General features: G+C 40.6%; 1 protein-coding gene across 1 annotated transcript; it reads left to right on the top strand.

Annotated features, from left to right (window-relative positions):
• Positions 1–15,572: 15,572 nt before the first annotated feature.
• gas1 (growth arrest specific 1) lies at positions 15,573–18,421 on the top strand. The gene has a single exon (NM_001079224.1). It carries the CDS (start codon positions 15,762–15,764, stop codon positions 16,626–16,628), a length of 867 nt encoding a protein of 288 aa, NP_001072692.1. The 5' UTR covers positions 15,573–15,761; the 3' UTR covers positions 16,629–18,421.
• Positions 18,422–21,814: the final 3,393 nt, after the last annotated feature.

The raw sequence follows: 21,814 nt of genomic DNA, 5'->3' as shown, positions 1-21,814 counted from the left end.
AGGATTCATTACAGATTGGTCACAAAAGAAACATTATTGTTAAAAAGAGTTTATAAGGAATTTAAAAAAAAAATGTGGTGCTATTTATTTTATGAATCAACTTAATGCTTCACATTACACTAAAGTCATCTGTTTCGTGTTTAGCACAGTTTACCTTTTATCTACATAATATCTTGGGCTATGTTAGGTTCATATAAAGCATAAAGCACAGCTCCACCCAAATACTGTAAAATATGAAAAATGAAAGTGTCATTCTAAATAAATACATTCATGAAAAAGTCATTTTTAAATGCTGTTGCAATAGATAGCAGTAATCTGTCTTCCTTTTCTCTGAACAGTTTGCCCTGACTGTAGAAATGATGTATTAAAATCAGCACTCCCACAACAAATGCTCCAATTCCCACAATGCTTTGCACATTATTTCACAGACCTGTTAATAACAGAAGTGTGCATTGTGTGATGGCTGGAAACGAGCTGGTGGATGAATTGTATCTTTAAGGTAAAGCCGTATTTGAAATACTGGCTACAAAAAGATTATAGGGGATGACTTTGACAAAGATTTTTGTTTTGAGTAGATGTAACCATTTAATAAGGTAGAATTAAGTGTATGCAAAATACCAGGTAACAAAAGATAAGGATAAATGTATTAGAATTGTGGAGATTTGGCATAATCAATAGAAACCATGTATGTGTATTACTATAAGGTCGAAGACACACAGGCTAATATACAAGACACTGCGACTGATCGTCCCATGTGTCTTCGCCCTAAAGTGCCAGTTCTCGGTGGCACTGGTTAATGTAATGCTATAATATTATTATATTTATTATTATTATATTTATTAGCAGGGTCGGACTGGGCCGTTGGGACACCAGGAAAAATCCCGGTGGGCCCCGGCCCTAGTGGGCCCCAGCGGCCCAGTCCGACCTTTGCCGGCGCTCCCCCTACTGACTGTTCCTCCCCTGACGCGTTCAATTTATACGCGCTCAGGGAGGACATCAGGCGGGGGCCCTGCGGGGGGGTTAGGGGGGCCCCTGGGGGGGGGTTAGGGGACGCGGCTGGGGCACCTGCAGGGCCCCTGGAGCCGGAGCCCCGGTGGGCCCTGCACCCCCCAGTCCGACCCTGTTTATTAGTAGTGTTTAATTTACATGGCTATGTGTTCCACTTTATACAGCATCTTGGGAAGAATAGTCAGAAAAGTAATGAGAACTAAAAACAGGAATAAAATATGAAGAAAAAACTACCAGCTTATGCAGTTAACTACAGAAGAGCGTAATCTATGAGCATTTTGTTGACATTTTTGCCAGTATATCAAGAGCAGAATACTCTTAAACTGATGTTGTCTGCTCTAATGAACTGCACTTGTGCCAGACTTTCCTTCACCTGATTTCCCCCTTATGTGCCTCTCCCTTTTTTGTTCTTCAAAATGTAACTACAGAGTAGAAATATCCTTACTGGATCTTATTTGCATAATTGTATGTCATTACAAACAAAAAGATACTACTTTTAAATGCCAAATACATGTCATTAACGAATACATTAAATAAGAAGTAACTCAAGGACATAAGCATGTGGTACTTCCCTTACAGTACTGATCCCTGTAGAAAATACCCCATTAATCACAGTTCTGTGTCAGACAGATTTCTATCCAAGTACAAATAGTTGGCCCCAGGCCTATAACCCTTAGTTTGCTAATTTAACTTCTGCACGGTACACTCTGACCTCTCTTTAGAAAACTACAAAATTTGGTTGACAAGTTCTTTCTTGCATAAATCCATCCTAATAATCACATTTATAATATCTTCTGGCACATTTTTTTCGATTTTAGGTTCTATATAGCTCCAGTATACATTGCACATTTCCTTTTAATATTTTTATTGTGGGTTTAACAATTTCAAGACAGAGTTGGTTGATGCATCTATAAAAGAAAGATTTGCATAACAGTTCTAGCTAGTATAACAAATACAATTTAAATACAGCTCAAGTCTTTCAGTATGGTCTCAGGATTAGATGGTGAATAGGGTGAGAAGGGGGAGAGGAGAAAGGGGTTAATCCTGAAATCTTAGGGAAATGAAGCAAGGGTAAATCATTGTCATTGCACATTTTAAATGGTTTTACATGTATCTGTGAATGTAATTGCCTCTGACAGCATTATGCTATTTTTGACTATTGAAACAATTCATAGGAACCCAACAGACCTGTAAAGTATCATGCAAGTCATTATGGGAAGTGGAGTCCTGGTGGAGGAGAGCTGGCTTCTGCTACATTGCAGAGGGTAATTAGACTATTCTATGAGGCAGATTCATCAAAGTACGAGTTTGAATCCCGAAATGGGTAAAATTCGGATTAGATACGATAATTTCTGATGATCGTAATAGCCACGATAATATCGTATTGGTGATCCGAAAGTCAAAAAATGTTCGTATCCGAATGATCGTAAACGGCAGGAAAACCTTTCTCAGTTTAATCCTTCTGTGCATGTTTTTTGAAGCCTCCCATAGGACTCAATGGCACTCTGCAGCTCCAACCTGGCCCAAGGAAAGTCTCCCATAGGGCTCAATGGCACTCTGCAGCTCCAACCTGGCCCAAGGAAAGTCTCCCATAGGGCTCAATGGCACTCTGCAGCTCCAACCTGGCCCAAGGAAAGTCTCCCATAGGGCTCAATGGCACTCTGCAGCTCCAACCCGGCCCAAGGAAAGTCTCCCATAGGGCTCAATGGCACTCTGCAGCTCCAACCCGGCCCAAGGAAAGTCTCCCATAGGGCTCAATGGCACTCTGCAGCTCCAACCTGGCCCAAGGAAAGTCACGATAATGAAGCTTTAATGAATCCAAAACTTTCCTTCTCGTCGCAGCAAATACGATTTTGTCGCACAAATTGTTGCGGAAATTGTTGCAAAGTATGAAAAAGTTGCGCAAATTAATGAAAATGCGCACAGTGCAAAAACTTAAACAATACAACATTTTTGTGTTCGGAAACAATCGTCCTTTGATAAATGTGCCCCTATGTATACCAAGGATCAAACATATATTGCTTTCAGCAATATGACAATGACAAATAACTTTCAGATTATAGAATATTTTTCATAAACCTACTGTATATTTGAAAGTTGCTCCTAGGCATGCAATAGGGTGCAATGAATGGCTGTTCATTGGCTTTTTTCTGTCTGCTTTTTCTATTGCAGGTGGTGAAAAGCCAATATAATCCCATCCACTCCTCCTTGCAAGTATGCATTCTTGTGCAAAAATCTTGTGTGTGCAAGCTTACTCCATGCTTGTCAGTGCAATTTTAAGCAGCTGCATAGCTTTTCTTCAGCTGTTTACATGTGTGGAAGTTGCTCAACTTATTTGTGATCATATTAATGTATAATTGCACATTTGAACTACTTTCCTTAAAGGAAACTGCTGCGCAGAATGCTTCGAATTTATGCTCATGAATTCCTAATTCCAATGGCAAACATTCTTAAAGAGCAAGGAAAGGCTTCTACTAAAGCCCTTCATATATTGTAGAGCCCCCTTGCCTGTAGCAGATCGCCAACTTTTTTTTTTTTTAAATTATCCTCCCTTCTCCCAAAATGTGCCTTCAAACTTTCCTCTCTTTGCACTCTGTGGTGGCCGCCATGTTGGATTTTCCCCCGGCTCCCCCAGCATCGTCCCTGCACAACCAAAAAACACCCCCCCGCTCGCACCCCCCCTAACACCCCCAACCCGTAGCGCCACACTCGCTCGCTCGCCTGGTCGCTCTGTGCTTCCCTGCTCTTTCTGCTCGCTCCTCATTCTGTGTCCTCTGGGTAGGGGAGGGGATCACGCCTGCTTCTGAAACAGACACTGAAAACAGCAAGGTGCATGCATCGCCTACAGTGTCCCGGTCCCATAGTCTGTGCAGGAGCGATGCATTAAGGGAATTCTCTTTACCCAGCTCAGCGTTTTTTCTACGTGTTTGCCTTCAGATCTTCTGAACAAGTGAAATATAGGGAGACTTAAGGGCACTATTGAGATAACTGAAGGTATGCCTGCAGCTTGAGATTAACTCTTTACTAGCCTTTCCTTCTCCTTTAATAGGTCACTAGATTCTATATGCATTTATAAAGCAACTGCCATAGACAATATTTTTACCTGTACTAACTATGGAAATAATAAAAACCACTCCAAAAGTTTTCTTTACAATATGTCTTAAATAGCAACTGGCCTGTTTTGATTAATGTTAATCTTTGCCATATTTTTCATTTTAAATTAAATGTAATGAAAATCAGATGAAGGAACACATATTTAGATAGTTTTCTCCATATTTGGTTTTTAAAGGTATGTTTTTAAAAGCATATATTGAGCAATTATCTTTACGTGCTTGAAACCTTTACATTTTATGTGAATGCTACCCAGATATGTCCCAAGGCTGTTTTGGATCAGTGCAGGTGAAAGGAAGGGTAAGTCATATTAACATTTTTTCCTTAGGGTACAAAATGTAAATGCCTTGATAATCCTTAAACATTGCCTTTCTGGTTAGAATAAATCATATAAAGTCAAAAAATATTACTACAGAATATATTTAATATTTAAGGTCTGAGAAGATTCCTTTGGAAATGTTAGCATGTAATATTTGAAAGTTTGTTACAACAATGGCTTTCTTCTATGAAATCTAAGACTATGTAGCTGTTCGCAAAGAAACTCAGATTCATGCTTAGTACTTTGTTACTGATCAGAAATGATGATTATTTAATTCAGTCTAACAACATAGATCATGGTAGTCTAGAATGTATAAAAAGTCACTAGTCACAATACATAGCCACAATATAAACGTAGAAAAACAACAGGTTTTATTAAAAAGGTTCCAGACTTTTTTAGATGGCAGTATGATCTAAGCTTTTATGAAGTTATGCTGCATTGTAGAAGAGTTAAATGCAAAGAAGTATAGGGTATATTTGTTGCTTTGCTTAAGCATAATGAAATAAGTACAGAGCTGGGCTAAGTCGGTTGGGCACCCAAGGCAACTTCATCCATCCAGTCGTGTCCTTTACAAGTATATTGTGAAGGTATCACCCTTCTGAACAGAATGGTGTTTGACTGCTCAAAGCAGACAAAAAAAATTCTGACAAATTGACAAAGCAGTCAAAAATATTCTGGCACATTGACAAAGCAGTCCAATCAAGACCAATCATGACTGTCAGGAAAATGCATTACGTATGGGCTTAAAAATCACTAGCCATTGGCATAACTAGAAACTACTGCATCCCACAGCAAAACCATTTCATCGTCCATAAAATTTTTCCATAAATCATTTTTCAAAAGAATATACTGAAGGTGCTTATCAGCTAGTGCCCCACTAGAGCCCCACCAGTTGCAAGATAAGCCTCTCTGACACTGGTAATATTATTTATTATTATCCTTATTATTAAGTATGGTTTTAAGGAAAGAATAGTATTTTTGTAGAATGGCAGTCAGCATTGAAAATATGTTTCTGAGGGAAAATTTAACACCAGGTTTTGTCAAGAACGGAATGAATACACTTTTCAAATGTAAAGGCTGGATGGTAATCCATAGAGAAATTGAACTGCATGTTATGAAATCTGGGGAGAACACGTTTAGCCCTTCAAAGGCAATTGGAAACAGCTGTCTCTAGGTTTTGTTTGTCTTCCTTGAGAGTCTAGACAAACAGACAAGGGATCTGTCAAAGGTTGAACCTAAAAGACATATTACATTTTCAAACACACTACAAACAATTAGGTAGATAAGAACTCTCCTATGCATGTTATTCTGTGCAAAAGAAATTATGAAACTGTATAATTTTATACCATCCAATTTTATATATATTTTAATTTATATTACATGTTAATTTTTGTAGTATGTCATCTCCTGCCGAAATTACATTTTAAAGGTTAGTGGTTATTAGCAGAAAAGAACCTTACTTTATCGAGGGTTAACTTTGGCAGAAGACTGAGGAGGTTTTGTTTGTACAAGTATTGAGGTACAGGCCCCGATTTGTGGGATGGTGACAAAAGTCCATGTCTAGGGCAGAAAAATTTAAGGGGCAGCATGGAACCTATGGGGCACATCTGCAGTTTGGCCTGTTCTAATTGCACACCCACTCAGTCCTTGTCCACATTGCCATGGGGGATAGAAGGGGGTTGGATCTAGCACCACTACAAAATCCTCCCCTTTTGGGGTACATAGCAGTCTCTGTGCTGAATGTACATTAATAAGGGCAACATGGTGGGGCAGTGTTTAGCACGGCTGGCTTGCAGTTCTGCATTCTACTTCAAGACTCTATTCTAGCCAGGACACTGTAAGGCTAATGTCACACCAAGCGTTTTTTCGCTTGCAGAGAATACCTCATGCTACTGTATTTCTACCCGTGTCTGTAACCTTAAGCATTGAATACGCTCCAGTGCAGGCACATGTAGCCGATATCGACCAAAAATGCAAAATATTGCGTTTTTTGCCAGATATCGGTTACGTGTGCCTGCACCGGAGCGTATATAGTACTTTCAGGTGCAGGCACAAGTACGGTTTTTTACCCTAGCTGTGCGTATTCTTGGTGAGCGTTTTTAGGTTTAGTGATAATACGCCATGTCTCACATTACCCTTAGGAGGACAGAGACATGTTTTCCCATGTATGGGTGTGTATACTTCGGTTTCCCACACTTCAAAAACACCCAAGAAAGTTAAATGTCTCCAGATGATCCTAGCATTTATAATTGTGATAGGGGCCACAGATTGTAAGCTTCATTTGGGCAGACAATGACGTAAATGTTATATAATCTCCGTAAAGCACTTGCCGAACATTTTGGTAAAAAAGATAAGAATTCTAAAACACACAATATAGGTTCTAATTACACTGTGTTATAATATGCAAACTTGCACTGGTGAATCTCTGTCTTGAATTTGTGGCATAAATGTGCTTACACAACATTTTAACGTATTAACGTATTTGTTTGACAATCAAAGTTGGCACTAACAGCCTGGAACACATGGTAGCCCTACTAATCAGAATTTACACTCCCTGTAGTATTTTCACAGGAGCAATCCGGGCTAACATACAGTCAGAAATGCTGCCCTGCATACGTAGCTGCTTGTGAAATGCAGCTGGCTGCATACTGCCCCTCTTGGGAGGGTGACCTATTCATTTCCATAGATCTCATAAACGTATGGGCTGCTTACAGAGACACTAGAAGCTGCCAAAATTAAATAGCCCCACCTGCTGTGGGATATAAGACTGGAGAACCATGAAGGACAAAAGTTTAACCCCTTTAAAGCTCATTTCAAAAGAGTATAAAGATATTTTTTCCTTGCAAAAATGCTTTGCCTGATAAAGACAGTATTTTTCAATTAAAATAAACTTTTGCTCTTATACAGTTTAGCTATTAAGTAAATGAGATTTATAATCATCACTGGATGCTAATGAACATGCAACTTTCTAATAGGCTGCAATTCGGTATGCATTGAATGGATATGTGCATTGTTTTTCATCTCACAGTACTGTAAAAATCACATACTGACAGTGTTGGGCTGGGGTGCCAGGGGCCCATCAGAAAACCTTAGACCACAAGCCCACTCTTCAGACTATATTTACTCCTCTCTTCCCACATTGTATTTATTCTCCTAGTCTCTTCTATTTACATATTATCGTCTATGCTTTCCTCAATTTCTTCTCTTTGTTCTAATATAGAGAAGGAGAATCCCCATGGCATAGCCATATGAGGCTAAATGATTGGATTAGCATGAAGATGTACTGCCACCCAGGCCCAACAGGAGTTTTCCTGGTATCTGGGTGCACCAGTTCTATACTGACACAGATTCTGATTGCCCCAAGATAAGGATTTCATTAAATAGAATAATGATGTGAATAATTATATTAATAATGAAGGTACTTAGTTCTTGGAAAATCTGCATAAAATGCAACCTTAGGCTAATGCCGCAGGGGGCTGATTATCGGCCCGTGGATACACCTTTTGCTGTGCCTGCACCTAAAGCCATTGCGTCAACACAGGTAGAGGCACAGGGAAAGCCTCATGCCAGTGTAGGGTGGTGATTCGCTGCCTGTGTTTATTCACAGGTCAAGCATCAGCCCTATGTGGGATTAGCCTAAGAATTGATAATTAGGACTCTTGAATTCTACAAGATGGATACAGCCCAAGTGCCTTGATGTGGCAAAAGTTTCGGGGTTTTACTAGTGGGCTGCATCAATATTGCTTCTGACATGCTAAGGCCATTATCAATGCTGCAAACACCAGTGTGCACCTCAACTCTAAAAATGTTACCAGGAACTTGCTCCTTGTTCATAGACAAGGTAATCAGTGTGTGTATTTTAGCACACTGCATGCAATTGTGCATTTAGTAGCCACAATGATAATTGGGACAAAAATATGCACCCAATAAGAGCACTTTGAACCTGTACTGCATTCATAAATTAGCCTTTATATCTCAGTGAAACATTCTCATCTGAGTGACACTATAAGCTAAAACCAAATGATTATTTTTTAGGTACACAGAGCCTGCACATTTTACATATATTGTTTTTCATTTCCTGCCCTAGTGAAATATAGGTTCAAGGTCCCTATCATCTTCTCACAATCATCTGTTTAATCATAACCTGCTTGAAAATTTTATAATGAAGGAAACCTACGCAGACCTTGGAAGGACACACAAATTTATGCCCTTGCCAGGGCTACACACAGGACCATAGTGCTGCAAGGCAGTAGTGCTATGCAAGAAGCTACCATGCTGCTTTTTAATAAAAGGCATAACTACTTCTAACTACAGCTTCAGAGATTAAATGAATGTGTACTTTCTAAACAGATGTGCATTTAATGTTATGTCCTTTAAAAGTTCAACAGTGAAAGAAGGAAAAGCTTATTTGGCATGCCACTACTCTTCATTACGGTTCTGATTCCTTTAGCATTTGTAAGTAAGAAGTTTCCATGCAATACCGTTTTTGTCACTGCTCTTGACTTGCCTGCAATGCCTGAAAAGGCAGATTCTTGGCAATGTGCAAGCACCACTGCCTCTTGTGGTTAACGCCTGAGTTGCTGTGGAAATTAAGGTGGCAAAGCAAACATCTTCCTGGACGCAGCCACCACAGTAACCACATTAACTGTGCCAATCTTCAGAGAGTTCTGGATTAGATCTGCATTTCGTCTTAAGGAGAAAACTCTTCTGTAATAAACCACAGTGCCACATGTTTGTTACACTGTCATATATGATCCTAGGTTTATCTGTGTATCATAATTATACTAAGAAATATCTGTTAGGATACAGAAAAAAAAATATGATTGCAGATGAACAATTCCTTTTTTATAAGGGCAAAATATACAATATATCATGCATTTACATGTGTGTCCAATGGTTCAGTGATTAGCATTGCTGCCATGCAGTGCTGCGATCCCAGCTTTGTGTGCTTGCAAGGGTTACTCCTGTTTCCTCCCACACTCCAAAATACTGTATGCAGGCAGGTTAACTGATTCCTAATAAAACTATAGTGTGATATGGACCATAGATTGTAAGCTAGAGACTAATGGGAATGATGTATAATCTATTTAAATTGATGCAGAAAATATTGGCACTGTATAAAGATAAATAATAACAGCAAGAATTGCAGGGCTCAGTTTAAAGGGAAACAATGGAAATGGCGTTGTAACAATTGTACATGTGTGTTAGTGCTTTTATACTAAGTAGTATACCACTTTTTATGCTAGGGCATACCAAAATGAACTTTTGATTAATGCCACTTTGGTACAGATACATCAGAGTTGACCATCCAAAACAGATAATGCAGCGGTCAGTGACATGTCTACCAGACAGATACAGGATAAGGCCATGTTTTTGTTGTGATCAAATTGTCTGGCCTCTGTTCCCTCAGTTTTACCCACTCGATAGATAGTCAAAAGTACATAAACAAAGAGTACATTACACAGTGTATTCGCTGCTGCAAATTAATAATTCGCTTAGATGAACGGCATAAATTCCAAATGCAATGATTTAAAGGCACCACAACATAAATGTTTAAGAATGTTACTTAACATTTATATGAAGAGTTTAGTTCTAGTCTTTTTTTTCTTTTTATAGTGATGATGACCCCCTAGGCACAAATCTGTAGCCAAGTGGAAGTTATGTCACAATTTACTTCTGATCCCAAGATTCTCTGGAATGCACACCTGGCCTGCTCACAGACTCTCAGCACTTAGTAGAGCCACCAAATATTGTGCACATTCATTTCAGTGCTTTACTACAGCAATTAGACTCCCTTTAAAGGAACAGTAACTACAAAGAAATAAAAATATAATGTGCTGCTGCCCTTCACTGGTCTGTATTTGCTTACAGATATGTTATATGTGATATGTATAAAATACAATGGTGTTTTACAGAGCTTATCTGTTATCTGATATGTAACCTGTGCCATTTAAACCTATTTATAGTTTGAAATGGCTTCCTCTGTGTCTACACAGCAGCTTATTGTTTATATAAACTATAGTATGGTTTCTGACGCAAACACACAACTTTTACCAGTGCCGTTAATGACTTTGATACGGTTTCATTTCTTGGTGTTAAGCTGGCCATACACGGCCAGATCCGCTCGCTTGGCGATGTCGCCAAGCGAGCGGATCTTCACCCGATATCCCTACCTACGGGTGGCGATATCGGGGAGGCATGTAGGCGAATTCTGCATGCGGCAATGGGGCAGTCGGTTCGGGGACCGCATCAACGAGCCGATGCGGTCCCCAATCCGACTGGATCTTCTAACCTGGCCGATCGATATCTGGCCCATTTCAGGCCAGATATCAGTCGGCCAGGCCCCTCGGTTCTGCCCCTACATGGGCCGATAAGCTATAATCGGCCCGTGTATGGGGGACCTTTACTGTTCCTTTAACTACTCTGTCCTTCTAATGTATGTCCTAGCAGTGGGGAATGCAGCTTAGCCTTGCTCTTTTCATGTGAGTTCATACAGCTGTTAATGAAAGTTTAATATTCTCTGTAAAGAATGCATTAAAGGAGACATATCCTATAAAAATGATGAATGTACCAGGGAATTATACTCCTCTAGATATAGAAGGATTGTGCTTAAAAAGTTGTGTTTCTGACTGATTTATTGAGAAATTCCACAAAACCCCCACTAGCCCCGCCCATCTGTGCCACTTCCTGCTGGCTGAATTCTCTGGATGAGCTGGGGAGCCGGCGGCCCTCCATACCCTGCACTGTAGGATAGGAACCAATCAGCAGCTAGGCTGACCTGATAGGGAACTGAAGCCTCTCTGTGCTTGTGTGAGTGCAGGGCTGTGATTGGCTCTCCCCCTCCTACTGTGCTTCTGGCAGGGACCGTTAGGACACGCCCACTCTCCATTTCACACTGGAGGGAGAAGTGAGAGGATCTATAGGGAGCTCCAATAAAGGGGCCATTTTTACAGAGAGAATTTATTTTTAGCACAAAGTGAAACCAGCACCGGATATTATTCATAATTGCCTACAAAATTAGCGTTGCTCCCCATTTATCCAATATGTCTCCTTTAATGCTAACCTAAATGCATCTACAGTACATATTACCCAGGTAATATATTTATCTAGTTATATTCAGAGAATTTTACAATAACTTTATAAAAGAAGAAAGTTTTTTGTAATGAAAATCCCCCTTCTTTTACCACATTAATAGTTATTAAGTGGGGTATTATATGTTGAGACTAGATGGCTGCGCTCATGCTGCTGGGACCATCTATGCTGTCCTTTCATATCTTAAAAAATGCTGTCCATCTGAGCTGAGAATGTTTGGTGCCTCAGGCATGCAGTCTGGCTCCAGAGGAATCTTCTCTGCATTATTCATCACCAAATATTTGGAAGCTATACTGCATGAAGATGGGAAGATATTGTTGATTGCTTCATACATCACACCGTGGTAATATTAAAGAAAAGTTAACAAAAATGTACATTTCTTCTACATAGAAGCACTATATAATTCCCATACACTATGAAAATAGTTGGGCTAATAAATTGATAACTGAACCATTTTGAGCAAAATTACATAGCGTAGCTGAAAATCAGTGGCAGACATATAGCCTATTCGGACAATACAGATGAATAGAGCCTGCCTGTGGCCCTATGTGGACTATGTACCCCTGGGTCAAACATAGAACTGAAGGTAATGTCACATCAGGTGACTGTTGCGATGTTCAGTTAGTGTCCTTTATTTATTGACGCACTTTACAGTTGTTACTTTACATCATTTACACCGGTCCATACAATCTAAGGCTTCTATCGCTTTACATAACATCAGGGCCAATTAATCAGCCTGTATGTTATTTATGTGTGGGAGGAAAGAAGAAAGTTGTCCAACTTGTGAACTACTATTCCCTATGGAGCCCACCACAAAAGCAAGTACCAGCTGCTACGCTTGCTAGGGAATACCAAACTTCCCTCTTTAATAACAGTTGTCTGCCCCAATTGGCTTTAAACAGGTGCATGTGTAAATATTATCCAGTGCAGTAAAGCTTAATACATAATGGGCCACAATTGGGTGACCCACCGGCAGATTATTTAGATCGATATACAAGAATAAGGGCCAGACTGGTCCAATTAATGCAATGAATCAGGTATTTGGCTTGTCCACCATGACATATGACACAAGGAATGAGGTGATTCCATTAAAGTAGTGGTGTCCCCAAGGGCAGCTGAGGTGCTTATATGTATAGTATGTCGTGTTATAGACACGAAAAGAACAAGACTGGCACACCTATTACAGTTAAAATATAACTTTTACTTTTAATAGTTAAAATTAAATACTTAAAAGAGATAGAAAAGTAAAGAAAAGTTTAAAATGTTCAAAATCACACCTTGAACCTGTTTCAATTCTAGCTCTTACCCTCCTGGGTACTATTGCTTACAAAGTATCTTTACTGTCGTAATTGTTTACATTTGTATCAACAGTATAATTGGTCTACAACATGTATCCTGTATGTTACAAGGGGAATCGTGGTTCTCTCATCCAGGTGAGTACTGAGAACTTTTGCAGGGGGAAGGTTAGAAATGATCACACCATCTGTATAATAAACTTTTATTCACCATACATGTGTCATGTCTTTATTTAATCCATATTTACTTTGTGCAAAGGATCAAATAAGTATTTCATTTTATGAACGGGTAAGTATCATTATGGTGCTCATACACGGAATGAGTTTCCTAACTATTGATTCACTCTGCTAAATTCCAGTACCTCACCGAATATTTCTGGGGTTAATCAACAATTCACTAGTATTCTGTTTCTAGGATTATATATACCTAGTCCTGGTATGACCCAGAGACACATAAAGCCCTTATGGTTGATATCCAGGTAACAAATTGTAGAGAGTTATTTGTAGCACAATGTTTACAAGTCCTTTCTCTTTGCTCCAGTCAGACCAATTATCAATTAATACCTACTGTTTGGCTCAGCGGGATAGCATTCACTAATTAAGCTGTCCTTTATGGCATACGTTTAGCCATGAATTAATAGTAATTTCGGTAATTTATTTTGCCGATCAGGGACTGGACAGGCTTATCCACTCATTACAGCTTTCGCCCATTCCCTCCAAATAGGCAAAGTCGCTAATAATATTAGCACTATTGACAGCTATTAATCACTGATTTTTATATGCTTATATGTAACTGGTCACATGTGATGCCAGCTTAGCCCACAACATAAAATCAGTAGAGGAGAGGATGACTGCAACTCCAATGGGTTAATTAAAATTGAATCTTTATTCCAAAATGTATAACAAAACAAGATTCCAGTTTTTATTTAACCCATAGGAGTTGTGGTAATTTTCTCCCTCTACTGATTTTGTGATGGTAGGGAATGCCATGGAGACACACCCCTAGTATACAAGGAGCATTGTATGTGCTTAATTGGCCAGCAGTGGTGAGTCTGAGTTGTGGTTTTCTTCCTAACCTACAACATACATGACTGCTAGTATTCTAAACCTAGGGCCGCTTGGTACAAATTTCATTGGTGGGCCCCCACTGCCCAAAACATTTGTGAAAAAATAATCCTTAAGCATGTAAAGTTCAAAATAGTAAGGCAGGCAGTAAAGAAATTATCTGTGCTTACTTAAGTAGACATGATGCCCAGGTGCGCTGCTCTGGAGCAGAAAAATGACAAAATTGTGATGCCACAAGAGAAAGGTACACAAATTAAAATAACTATACAGTAGAGCTCTTCCAAATGATTAAAATGAGAGGCCTGCCATCAGAGCAGGATGCCTCTGCCAAAAGTTATCCCACATGAAATGTGTGCTAGTGGGCCCCTGCACTGGTGGGCCCTGGGCATCCCTCTGCCCATTTATTAAAACAGCCCTCTCTAGGTCTTAGTGCTGACTAAATTATATGGTTATGGAGCTGGGGCATACTGTATATGCACAACATAACCTTATAGCAGTGACCCACAACCAGTGGCTTGGGGGCAACAAGTTGCTCAACGATCCCCTGGATGTTGCTCTCAGTGCCCCCAAACCAGGTAGTTATTTTTGAATTCCTGACTTGGTGGCAAGTTTACGTTGAATAAAAACAAGATTTTCTACCAAATAAAGCCCCCTGTAAGCTGATAGTGTGCACAGAGGCTACCTAATAGCCAATCTTAGCCCTTATTTGTTTTATGATGCTTGTGTTGCTCTCCAAGTCTTTTTACATTTGACTGTGGCTCACCAGTAAGAAAAGTTGGGGATCCCTGCCTTACAGTGCAGCAGCCGACATAATTTCTTTAAGTTCTGGTCTGATTTTAAAATCTATGTGGCCAAACTAGAAAAAGAATGTATCTATTGTAGGGGTTTCCATCAGATGTCCTTCCAAATCTCAAAACTACATCTACCAGATCCCCTGACACCCTATCAGCTGTCCTGCCACAGCACTAACTGGAGGACAGCAGGACAGACATACTAGAAACACACACTATAGTTGTCCCATTCCCCTGAAAAGAGACTTGTAGAAAAAAACACAATAATAATAGGAGGGGTTGTAGAAAAGGGTGGGGTATATGTCATGATTTGTAAAGCATTTGCTCCTCAAAGCCCCCACCCTTTGCTCCATCCATCACCATCCCCCTACAGAGGACCCCCACCCCTCACACTCACACAAGAAAGCTTCAACAACAAGCGGCTGGACCAATAGCGTGGGGAGAAGCCGGGAAAGGGGCCGAGCAAAGGGCAAGGGATGAGGAGAAAAGCAGAGCACTAGGCAAGGCTGGAGGAGAAGCCGTACGCACACCTCTGTACTTTCTCTGTTTGTTTGCTTACTCAGTGCTCGCATAATGACATGTAACTAGCTCACACTGGGACAGACTGGAGATTTCGGCACTAAACGTCCCGCTAAGCACCCCCCTCCTCACACTGACTGAGACGCGCTGCTAAGGGGAGCATCAGTACAACTTCGGCTTTCCCTCTCTTTCTCCTCCCCTCAAGAAAGTGAAAATACTCTGGGCTTTCTGCAAGGATCCTGCCATCGAGCTGGGCTGCGGCACCGGGGGAAGGAGCTGCGGAACAGAGTTTGGGGAGAAAAGAAGGAAGCGGAGAGCCGCGGCTTTTATGTTATTGTTCTCCATTGCGGAGAATGCGATGTGCATGAGAATGCAGCCTGGGAGCAGAACGACATGAACTTGTGCAACCCAACGGGACGTCCCTGCTATTGTGAGAGCCGCTGAGCTGCCCGGCTTGTGTGCGTGGATCCCATGCTGTGAGAGCCCCATGCGGAGTGTGAGGAGCCCGGAGAAGCGCTGCTGATCATTGTCTCTCTTCCCTTACACATTGCGGCTGAGGATATGGCGCTGCTGTGCGTGCTGCTGCTGATGGGCTCCCTGTTGGGGGGCTCCTGGGGTCGGCGGCTGATCTGCTGGCAGGCAATGATGCGGTGCCAGGAGGAAGCGGAGTGCAGCTATGCCTACAGACAGTATATAGAGGCGTGCTCTTCTGTTCTGGTCAGGCCGGGAGAGGCCACCTCTGCATCATCCCGGCGCCGGTGCCCCAGCCACTGCATCTCTGCCCTCATCCAGCTCAACCACACCAAGTGGGGACCGGCTCTGGAAGACTGCGACTGCGCCGTGGACGAGACCTGCAGGGCCACCAAGAGGGCGATCGAACCGTGCATGCCGAGGACCAGCACGGATAGCGGAGGGACCGGCGCTTCCAACGGCCGAGCGGTGATGGGCTGCATGGAGGCGCGGAAGCTGTGCGAGGGGGACTGGCGCTGCGGCACTTCTCTCAGTCGCTACCTGACGCAGTGCGGCCGCCTCTTCAACGGGCTGCGTTGTACGGACGAGTGCAAAGAGGTGATAGAGGACATGATGCGGGTGCCCAAGGCGCTGCTGCTCAGTGAGTGTGAGTGCGACGGGCATGAGAGGCCCATCTGTGAGTCTATCAAGGAGAACATGGCCCGCCTGTGCTTCGGCATGGATGTGGGCAACTCGGGGCCGGGGAGCAGCGGGAGGTCCGAATATGACTATGATGAGGAGTATGAGGAGGAGGTGGGGACCAAAGTGGAAGGCTCCTATGAGGATTATCAGCAGCCGTCTGGGAAGCCCGGAGAGCAGGACGGTTCCATTAAGGGGTCGCCCAGTGGGGCACAGACTGCTGCATGGACTGGCTGCTTGCTGCTGGGAGCCATTGTGCTGGCACTGCCTGTGCTATAGCCGGAGAGATATGGACACAAACTCACTTGAAGCACTGGGCCTCCATCAAAAAGCCACTGGCCCCATGGGACCCTTTACAAAAAAGATACCAGGGGTCCTTTGGGGCTAATCGAACAGTACTAAATGTTTCCAGGACTCAGGAATGATGCTGCCCAGTATAATTAGAACCCCTATGGATGCCATGGAGGATATTGCTGCAAATGCCAGCCTTACATTTTGTAGTTTTATGCAGACAGTTGTTCCTAATAACTGGACATATAGGTTAGGGTTCCTGAGTGCTTGGTGATACCTTAAGAATGTACTGCTTGTATTCTACCAGGTGCTGCTGAACTACAACTCCTGATCCTTACCTGCATTTGGAGTTGAAGGGTCAGTAGGAGCTGTTGTTAATCAACAGCTGGGGGGCTGCAGGTTGCACATATTCTGGCCTACTCTTTACTAGCACCTTTTGCTTTACTGTGCAGCAGCTGTGATTTATATTATAGCAAGAGTGGTGTCTGTGAGTGAGTGTGAGTGCTTCTAACTTCCCCCTGCTCATTTAGGAATTATGGCATATCCACTCTATTGGTCATCTGGCTGTATACTTTACCAAAGTGCACACCAGTTCTTGGGAATTAATATGAGCATCTACATGAAATGTGGAGCTGGCTAATACTTTTGAGGACAAATGTAGGTTTTAGTCAGTACTATGCAGTTCTTCTTTGAAACCTTGATCTAGCCGTAAGAAATGCCTTTTCACTACCCTGTTTGCATCAGTCTAACAATATCCAGGGCTACTAGCTGCTTATTTGGCTTTTGTCAAGATGACAAGATGAGCCAACCAAATATGGTGCCAAAACCACTGCCTTACAAGTCCAAATTTCCCATTCTAAGATGGAGTTAATGGATATCCTTGCCTGCCTTATTGATTTTATGTCCTTCAGCCAATCAAAAGTATAGGGCAATTCTGTAATATAAAGTACAATTTTTCTTTTTTTGAGAATGTAGATCAACAATATGTTTGACCCAGAATTCCTTTTTTTTATGTTGTTATCCACAGTCATGGGTCATGGTCAAAGAGGTAACTTTGGGGCAAACATTGTTCAGTGTTTAATTGTGTTTGGCTGCAGACTTACCAGCTCAATCCTGTTGATTTTAGTGATATTTTGTTTCCATTTAAAATGCTGCATTGTCCTTTCACTTTTTGGTGCGTAAAGGAAACTAGTTAATAGTTGGGCTAAAGTGACAAACCCATGATTGGTAGGCACTCCACAGAACTTAGTGGAACACTATTTTGTACTACAACTGCTCCTTTATAGCCAGTTGAAAAATCACATTTGTGGTGTAATAGTTTGCCCCTATATTGTGCCTTTAACCTTGAAACATTTATCTAGATCACATTTGTGTAATTTTGTATGAGAAAAGAGTTGTGGCCTTACTAGTTGAACTGTACTCTTTCTTTGCACCGGGTATATCTGCATTCTTTTAAACCTTAGATAAACCGAAGAGAACCTTGGGTTACACAGTTGTGCACTGCCATTTAAGAAAGTTCATTTTATGAATACCCTGTAAATAAAATATACAGAAAAATAAATATTGTTAATAGGAGTATCAAAGTGATCCTTTCTGGTTACAGCAAGACCTATAAATAGTGTATTTAAATATTGCCTTTGTAACTCATGACTTTACATCTGTACATATTTTTTTATATAAATTGTATTCTCTGATGAATAATTTATTTATAATATAGAGATGAAATTTTATGTGTTTGCAAACAATTTCTTGACAGAAAAGGTACATTATAAAAAAAAAAACAGAAATGTGCTTCAAATGTACAGTGTATTTTATAGATTTGTTGAAGTGAAAGCTATTTTTGCAGAGAATTTATGGACTTTGTAGAAATGTATACATGTTGTCTTGAAGATACCGCCTTACACGTTTGTATTTTTATAAATGAAATAATAACAGTTTATTCTTAAACTTGACTTCAGTCTGCTTTGTTCTTTTTACCAATGGCCTCTATAGGAATGTGGGTGGAAATATGGCCTCAGCATACAAATGTTTATGGGATATTAGGTAGGGCATGCATACATTTGTAATCTAATGATATAGAGAATATCAGTTTGTTTAGGTGTATAGTTGCTAAAAGGCCAAGAGGGTATTATTTAGTGAACACAGTTCTAACTGGAAATATTAAGTGAACACAAGTGAATATCCACTCTGTGTTGTGATTGTACATCATGTGCAGTTGTGACATTCACTTACTGCTCAAGCAAGAAGTACCGGCAGAATATTTGCCATGACTAAATAAAGTACAAAGTAAACAGTTAAAAGGACAATCAAAAGAGCTTGTAATATTGTTATCAAGAGTTTGTTGTGCTGTGGGCTAGAGGCTGGTTTTCTGCCAAAGCTACTGATCTACACTCAGACGCCCTTAGATAAATAATTACACTCTTAAGCTGTGTCGAGTGCTGATACACTTGACCTTGTAAATAGAAATGTTTGCAGTAGGAATAAACTCAGGCATTTGAAAATCTTTCAAACATTTAACACAAAGGAAAGAGGGAGAGCTCTGTCCTCTGGGGGTTTTAAATTCAGCAGTGCCAAGTCAGCCACTTACAGAACAGTTTATTTATCCTCTTTGGCTGGTGTTTATTTAACTTTTTTTTTAAATGTTGTGCTTGGAAATCCAATCAGACGTTCAATATCCATGACAAAGATAAATTCTTATTCTTCTGAACACGATCTGGCAAAAAAATATTCTGAAAATGTGCGGTTGTGCTTTATATATAGAGTATAGCATGCCTGTGTTTGCATATTATATTAATATAAAGCTAATAGCACAGATTGTGTTCATAACACTATAACACACATATATTATGCTATACAGGTATGGGATCTGTTATCAGGTAACCCATTATCCAAAAAGCTCTACGGAAAGGCCATATCCCATAGACTCCATTTTAAACCAGTTCAGATTTTTTTCTATGTTACAATAAAACAGTACCTTGTACTTGATCCCAACTAAGATATAATTCATCCTTATTGGAGGAAAAACAGTCCTATTGCGTTTATTTAATATATAATTTTTTTTAGCAGCCAAGGTATGGAGATCCAAATTATGGAGAGATCCTTTATCCATAGAACTACAGGTGCTGAGAATTCTGCCCGTTGAGCTATGAGCCCAACATTATGTATGACTATATTAACTATTGTGGTTTATAACAGCACATCATTTTTTTGAAGTTACTACATAAAAGAAAACAAGTTTTTAATAATACCACTGTACTGACAATTATTTGTGTACAAGCCCATATGTATATAAAATGTATTGATGCAGTTACCCTACATGGGGTTACTCTTGGGTTATTTTGTGCACCAAATTCCAAATTATGATATTGCTGATTAGAGTGCCCTTCATTGACCAACATTTTTGTATATAACATAGCACTGCCCAACAAAACAAACAAATGTATACAGGCTATATATTAATTAAGGTGTGTGTAAAATATAGATTTTAACATAAGGGTGGGTTTGCAATGCAGAAAAGCCAGACAAAGTGTTAACTTAAGAAGTAACCTTTGCTTCAATTTGACTTTGAAAAGGTGCCCCCTACTTGAGAAGTAAAAAGATATTAGCACCAGAAAAGGGAGCACACTGGCAGCAGGACTGATAATTAACTACAACAATAAACTCAAGACTTGATTTTACAGGCTCCCGTCAAAAGCATCTGCTTAGAATAAATCAACAGGCAGGAGCAGTGGGAAGGCATGTGGGGTGGGGGTGAAGCCTGCACATTTCATAATCACAACACTTTTTCCAAGGAGGTTATGTGATATGTATTGTGGCTCCTGAGCTGCTGTTCTTGTTAGGAAACACTGTTTTGTGTTTTATTAAGAGACTTATATCCCAATCAGCAGTAAGTGCTTTATTTATCTTCTGTATTCATTAAAGTGTGTCCAGCTCAAGACCTCAGTATTTACAAAGCAGTATGCAAACCCTGAGCAAAAAAAGAGGTGTTATCCTAATGACTCTTCGTGGAGTGTTGTAGCACCCTTCCTTGTTTATCTAGGAAATTCCTTTTTGATCTCCATATTTACTTGGCAAAGCCACTTAAGAAAACGAAGTCTGTCTGTTTAACCAAATGTGAAATTATCTAATGTGTCCTCAGCTTTTTTTTTTCTTTTTAATTCCCACTTCTAAACCCTGAGTTCCAGATGACAGTTTATTTGTCTTTAGAGGCACTTCAGTGACAAATGTTTAAGGGAGTGTGGGACAATAGGGAGAACAAGGGGGTAGTTCATTGAGCTGACAGTGACCATACAGTAAATAGAGGGAGATTCAGGCTTCACTGGGCATCCAGGCACACAGAAATGCTTTTGTACACCATTACAATGGGATTAACATTGGGCTCTCTGTTTATTTGGAACAATATGGTTAAAACAGGATCTATAATACAGGCAAAAAGATACACTTGAAAACAAGTCTCACATTTAGAAACCTGTTGGAGTTGGGGAGTACTGAGAACTTGCACCCAGTTAGATTAAGGGAATTATGCAAAGCTTATTGTATCCTATACTTGTTATAGCAGCATCTCTAATACATACCACATTAAATAAATAGCCTACATATGATAGTAGAACAGAATAACACTTTGGAGATACATTGGCTTTCTTAATGAGATATGGGTATATAGATGCAACCCAGCATTGGACTGCATCAGGGACAGGAGTGCTAGGCTGATTCTGTCCCCAGTGTATTAGTATCCCACGCCTGTGTTTGGATACTGCATGTCAGCACAACCCAGCTGCTTGGCGCAGATGAACTCAGAGCACAGGCATAAGCAGGAAAACCCAGGGCTCTTAACTTTCAGCATTCTTATTGTAGGCAAAAACAATAGAAACAGCAAGGGACCTAGGAGCACACCAGAGAAAAGTCTGGCTGAATAAAGGAAATGTACGCTTCACTTGTCCCCACTGACCTCTGGCAAAAGCCCTCCTAGATCTGCATTTGTCCAGCAGCCTTGTTTTATCTCAGCTCTGCCTTGCCTTCCAAACATAAACTGTTTGGACCTTGCATGTCTCTCAGAAACCCAGTGTCATATCTGTGTATGTACTGTGCCTTGTAACATGGCACTTACCATTATATTGAACAAGTTAGTCCTTGAAATTTCCCATTTGCTTTCTCCTTAATTTCTCTCTCCTTAG

The sequence above is a fragment of the Xenopus tropicalis genome, chromosome 1, assembly GCF_000004195.4.
Source record: "Xenopus tropicalis strain Nigerian chromosome 1, UCB_Xtro_10.0, whole genome shotgun sequence".
Taxonomy (NCBI): Eukaryota; Metazoa; Chordata; class Amphibia; order Anura; family Pipidae; genus Xenopus; species Xenopus tropicalis.
Note: the sequence above shows the minus strand (reverse complement) of the source record. Positions and strands in the feature narration are given on the sequence as shown.